This window comes from Callospermophilus lateralis, chromosome 4 (genome assembly GCF_048772815.1).
Source record: "Callospermophilus lateralis isolate mCalLat2 chromosome 4, mCalLat2.hap1, whole genome shotgun sequence".
Taxonomy (NCBI): Eukaryota; Metazoa; Chordata; class Mammalia; order Rodentia; family Sciuridae; genus Callospermophilus; species Callospermophilus lateralis.
In genome coordinates, this window is record NC_135308.1 from 103,035,797 (window position 1) to 103,041,796 (window position 6,000).

The 6,000-nt window shown below is 33.1% G+C and overlaps 1 protein-coding gene across 11 annotated transcripts in view; it reads left to right on the plus strand.

Annotated features, from left to right (window-relative positions):
• The window catches only part of Pphln1 (periphilin 1), a 99,636-nt gene extending 94,547 nt beyond the window's left edge, over nucleotides 1-5,089 (plus strand). For all 11 annotated transcript variants that reach the window (XM_076854328.1, XM_076854330.1, XM_076854329.1 and 8 more), the window contains one exon: nucleotides 2,727-5,089. In XM_076854328.1, the coding sequence (XP_076710443.1) occupies nucleotides 2,727-2,921 (195 nt within the window). In that variant the 3' untranslated portion in view covers nucleotides 2,922-5,089. The remainder of the gene's footprint in view (nucleotides 1-2,726) is intronic.
• Nucleotides 5,090-6,000: the final 911 nt, after the last annotated feature.

A 6,000-nucleotide genomic window follows, 5' to 3' on the forward strand; every position in this document is an offset into this window, starting at 1 on the left:
CCTTCCTGTTTTGGGATTGAGTTTATTGTGGAACAGATTTCGGAAATAGGTTTCTGACAGATTCAAGTTGTATTTATAAAATGTTGGAGGGTGAGGTCTTCCTTTAACAAAAACTAATTATTTCCTGTCTAATGCCCAACAAGGACATTTTAAGCAGGCTTTTCAGAAAAGTTTTCCTCTAGTAGAAAATTATATTATTTACAATAGTTCTGGTTGTTTTTATTAACCATTGTATAATTTTTTTTCTATTTCCAGTGAAAAACTTAAAAAACCTATAGTAAATACACACAAATAACAAAAACCTTAAATGTTTATTAGTATTTTGTCACTTGAGTAATAGTAGTTAACAGTTTAAATAAATGTCTAAAATTTTTTGTTTTTTATGCAAATATGTAGCATATTTATGTTCTGTAAATATGCTATAAATGAAGAGTTGCAGTTTAGATAAAAAGCAGATTTACATTAAAGAATTTGCAGGTAACATTATCCTCATCTAGTACATCTGTTATAAAAAAAAAAAAAGTCTGTAAAATTTAGGCCACCCACAAAGTGGTCTGCTGAGGCCTGTGGTTGGTGTTAAAATGCTGTTATTATGTGGGCTGACTGGTTTGGTAAGGAATTTACCTCCACTAAAGACTGTGAAATATCATGATTCTGACTTTCCTCCACAGGGACTGAATTGGCTTGACTTAGGTACAGTAGTGTTTGTTAGACTAGTCATAATGTACTCTATTGCCTTGACATCATGTGTGATATTATCTGAATGGTATACTGTTTTCTAAGTTGGTTTTTATCAGAATGTTAATATTAGTTCTGGATCATGTAACCTTATAATAAGCTGAAACAAATTGTGGATTTATATTGCTGAATTAAATTTGATAGTTATGAGTAAATTTCATTACTCTTGAGAAAAATGTGTGTGTAAATTGCTGAGAAGGGAGCTAAAGTTTTTATGTATTTTAATTTGGGTGTCATTTGAAGAACTTTTCCTTTAAATTTCTTTGGGGCTTTTGAATTGTTTAACAGCATGGAAATAATTTTAGTAAAATTTAGCAATCTGGAAGTGAGAGGCAAAAATTAAACAGTCTTGCTGGGCACGGTGACACATGTAATCCCAGCTAATAGGAAGGCTGAGGCAAGAGGCTCACAAGTTTGAGGCCAACTTGGGTGATTTAGCAAGACCTTGTTTCAAAATAAAAATGGCTGGGGATATATTTCATTTGTATAGTGCCCCTGGGTTCAGTCACCCCATACCCCAAGAAAACATTCAACAGTCTTCTTGAAATAGCTATTTTTAGGCAAATATTGTAGACATTTAAAAACAGTAGTAGCCACCACAACTAGCAGTGACCATTTTAGGAATAAAAACATAAAATCAAAAAATCATAAAAATATGATTTCTGAAGTTTTCCAGAATGAATAAAGTCATTTTTGGAGAACAAACAATGTCATATTGTTACATTAGAAAAATAAAAGATAATATAACAGGATATTTACTTATTTATGTGGTACTGGTATTAAACCCAGGGCTTCTTACTGCTTGGCAAGTGCTTCACACTAAGATACATTCTGAACCCTTTTTAAAAATTTTATTTTGAGACAGGTTCTCAACTAAATTCCCCAGACTGGCCTTAAATTCAGAATCCTCCTGTCTCAGCCTTGTAGCATGTCTTTTAAATCAAATAATTAATAGTACACATAATTTTTTTGGAGGCTTAACTATTTTTCCTTAAAGACATGAACTATTGTGTACAAAACATAGCATGGAAATCTAAAATGTTTTTTTTTTTTTTTTTTTTACTATAAATTAAGGAAGTGTCATTTAGTGTAGAAGAAATAGCAATTTTTGGACAGAAAAATATCTAATTGCCACTGATAAATTTATATATGTATAAATTTTGAAGTAAGATATATATATTGAAATAGAAATGTACGTATACATAATGCATATGATATGTGTGTGTGTGTATATATATCTATATACACACACACACAAACATGTTCATGCATGGGAGTATTTAACATACTGTTTTGATTTTAGGCCTGCCTTGGAGAACTTATGATTACCTATGTCTAACTTGAAAAGGTTTTTTCCAATAGATACTTCAGAATTCTTTTTTTTTTCTTTCTTTCTTTCTTTTTTTTTTTTCAGTTGTAGATGGACACAATATCTTTGTTTTATTTGTTTATTTTTTAATGTGGTGCTGAGGATCAAACCCAGTGCCTGATGTATGCAAGACAAGAGCTCAACCACCTCAGCTCAATACTTCAGCATTCTTATTGTTTGTTGTATGTTGTTGAATTTGTTATCTTGTCATGATTCAAAGAAGCTGAAGTTAGGGGCCCAGAAATTGTTTTCTTCCAAACAAATAAATGAACAAAGCCATTGATGTGCCTTGCCTAGCCTTTGTTCTTTTCTCTTCTCATCTCTAGCTTGATGATCCTTTTAAGTAGACTGCCCTATCTAGTACTGACAAATGCCATTCCAAGCTTGTACAGTCAGTGATGTGGTGTATCTGTTTTTGTACTCATTTGTCAGCAAATATCCAAGCCAGAGGTTTAAGTGGTCTCTGGCAGCAGCAACCACACAACTCTCGGAGAAGTTCTGCCTTGTTGTTGCCTTTCCCTTACAGATTTCAGCATTGTAATTCTGCTAGCTCAATCAACTAAGTGTTTGTCTAATTATTTTCACTCTCAGCTAACCAGAATGTGGTTTGCCATTCTAGGTTTACCGACAGGACTGTGAAACATTTGGGATGGTGGTGAAAATGCTGATTGAGAAAGACCCTTCATTAGAAAAGTCTATACAGTTTGCACTGCGGCAGAATTTGCATGAAATAGGTGAGCGGTGTGTTGAAGAACTCAAGCATTTCATTGCAGATTATGATACTTCTACTCAAGATTTTGGAGAGCCTTTTTAGAAGATTTAGTGCTCAGGCAAAAAAAAAAAAAAAAATGTTTCTAGATTTTTTTTCCCAATTGTTCAAATCCTTAATATATGGAATTTTTGTAATGAAGAGAAATACTTTATGATAGTTGACCACATTTCCAGTATCAAATAAACATCTAAAATAGTCTGCTTAAAATATTTTAATTAGAATCTTTTTTAAACATGTAGAGGCCTCCTAATCCATACTCATCCCTCCACCCAAATGATGGTCAATTAATTTTTTAAGCTTTGAAAAAGCAGTCCCGGGGAGTAGCTTTCTGTACTTACTCATGGTCTTCCACAGTTTATGATTGTTTGGTCACAGGAGTGAAATTTACATGTTAGAGATCATTTCACTTAAACAGTAGTCTTTTTGCATTTCATAGTGAAGATACCATGTGGAAATATTTGAATTCTGAGCTGTGATTTTATTGACTTGTGCTTGTTTTTCTTAGGCTTTGTAACTTTTAATACGTTAAAGTGTCCTATCCTGAGTACATTAGTATCTTAGAGAATATTTGGTTTGAGAATAATTCTCTATGATATAGTAGAGCACTTAAAATATCCAAGAGACACCTTAGAATAAAATCCTTTTTTCCCCCCAAGTAAATGAACTCAATGTTTCTCTTCCAAATGAAACTCTTGACTATTCTCTCTGCCACGTAGTCTTCAATAAAATCATATACTAGACTAATGGGGCAATTTTTTGATGAATGATAAAGAGATATTTTAAAGTTGAGATTGTTTCAAAAACCTTCTGATCAATAGAGGAAAAATTTAAAATATAGAGGAGTACTGGAGATTTTTTTTTTCTTAAAAAAGGAGATTGATAACATGCTCATGATTAAGCCATTTACAGAATTATTCTTTTGTTAATCTGTGTAATCTGAGGAGTTCTTTTTCTGCTGACTTGTAGAGATTCCTAGCCCTTCAAAAGTATTCTTCAAAGAAACAGAGCAAAACAGGCAGTCAGTCCCCACAGCCACCCTCTACCAACCAGACTGTGTCAACAGTCCTTCATCAGTGATCCATCCAAATCACAAGTTAGCTAAAGACCTAACTGGGACCATTAGAATATTCCACTTATTTCCTGGTCACTTCTAGCAGCGTGGTGCCATTGAGCCAAAATATATAATTTTGTGACATTAGTGAGGAAACCTTAAAAATCATGTTTGTTATTACTAACCATTTCATTATCCTCCCATCCTCTTTCCATTTCCACTCTATTCTCACTTCAGTTCTGGCATTATTTTTAGTGGATATGCTATCTAAAGAGCTCCCCCAGAGTATATCAAGACTATATTAAAAGAGGAAATAGCAGTATAAATAATTTTAATGGATTCTATCATGAGTGTCTCCAAATATGTATTATGCCATTCCACAAATTTAAAAACTAATTGAGGGCAACATTTATTTTTTTAAGTTTCCTAAGGGAGACTATCTTAAATTTTTATTTTTACCATTGAGATGTTATACTTAGCTAACTTTTATAAAACATAAGCCAAATGAAATTCCACTTATTATCTCTGATATTCTTCCTTAGTGTGAATAGTGATTTATTACTTACCATAGAAAGATGAAGAAAGTACTGATGTCATATCCTCCTGTCCCCAGTGTTTTCCTTTTCCTTAAAAATTCTAGTCCCAGGATTCTGTTTCTTTAAGATGTCACAAGTTTGAAAATAAAACCTAAGAAACTACCAGAGGCAAAGGAGTTGTTCACTTTATTGAAATTCATTAAAAGGAAAAGTCTTACTAACAGATGCATTTCAATGTAGGTTCAACAGGTAATTTCTTCCTTTTCCCTTCCCTCAAAGTACATTTGATATTTAAAGCTCTTTATAGCTTGCCATCAGCATTATTCTGCTAGGCTTGTCAGTGTTAAATTTGTTGGGGATTTTTCTTTTCTTTTTTTAAATGCCTTTTAAAGTCCAGTTATAGGATAAACTCAGATGTGTACCAGAGTATGTATTTTGTAAAATGTTCTTGATTAAAGAGATGTGTTTGTAAATTATCCATTGTTTTTGAGTATACATAACTGATGTGATAAAATTTTCATTGTCTTACCATAAAGCCTTGATGATCGACATGGGGAAAGCAGATATTGTAAAGCTTTTTGTGAATTTTAAAAGTAAAAAATAAAGAAACCAAGTTTAAATAATTAGATTGTCTTTTCTCTTATTTTATCAGGCTTAAACTACTCTGCTAAGATGTAAACTTTATTACTCTCTGCTAAAAAACTATTTCTAATTATTCAGTTCACCTACTCAGCAGCAGGATAGAGGAAGTTAAAGTTGGTGGTAAATGGACTTTTGATATTTGAAAACAGTAGTTGTTGAGCATAATAGTATTTAACAATTATGTCATTGTGAGCCTGAATTTCCAAGTACAATAGGAATAAAACCCAACATCGGTATAATAATTCATGGAGGACAGGGACCATGTTGTCATATGACTCTGGTTCTTAGCACAGTTTGAAATGCTATAGGTACTCATGTTTGTCAAATTAAAGGTGCCTTCACAAAGGAAGTAACGTGTGACCCTGGATATTGGAAGAATAAGACTTAGAAAAGGAGAAGTAGCAAAATACAGGAGGGAATGGTATCAGCCTATGTGACTAAAATTCTTTGAAGATGATGGGTGATAAAGATGATGAAGGAAACCAAGATATTTTTTCTCCAAAATATAAAGGATTCTTGAGTTGAAGACAATCAAAATGCAGAGAAACTCTGCCATTTCTCAGTTTGCCTAAAAGCAGGACAGAGATTCACAAAGAATAAAAGTCTATACCCACACCCACCCACTACACACACACACACACACACACATACTCACACTCTCTCTCTCTCTCTCTCTCTCTCTCTCTCTCTCTCTCTCTCTCTCTCTCTCTCCTTTCCCTTCCCAAATGTAAATTACTCATGCAGAACTTTTTTTCTCAGTTCAGAGATGACCCTCTTAAGCTGACTTTCTAAATCTCAATAGATTTATCTTCCCACAGTTTTCCCATCTCTAAAGCCTGGGGCCACTTTTCCATTGTCATGTATCTGAACTTCATTTTCCTTTGTTAAAATT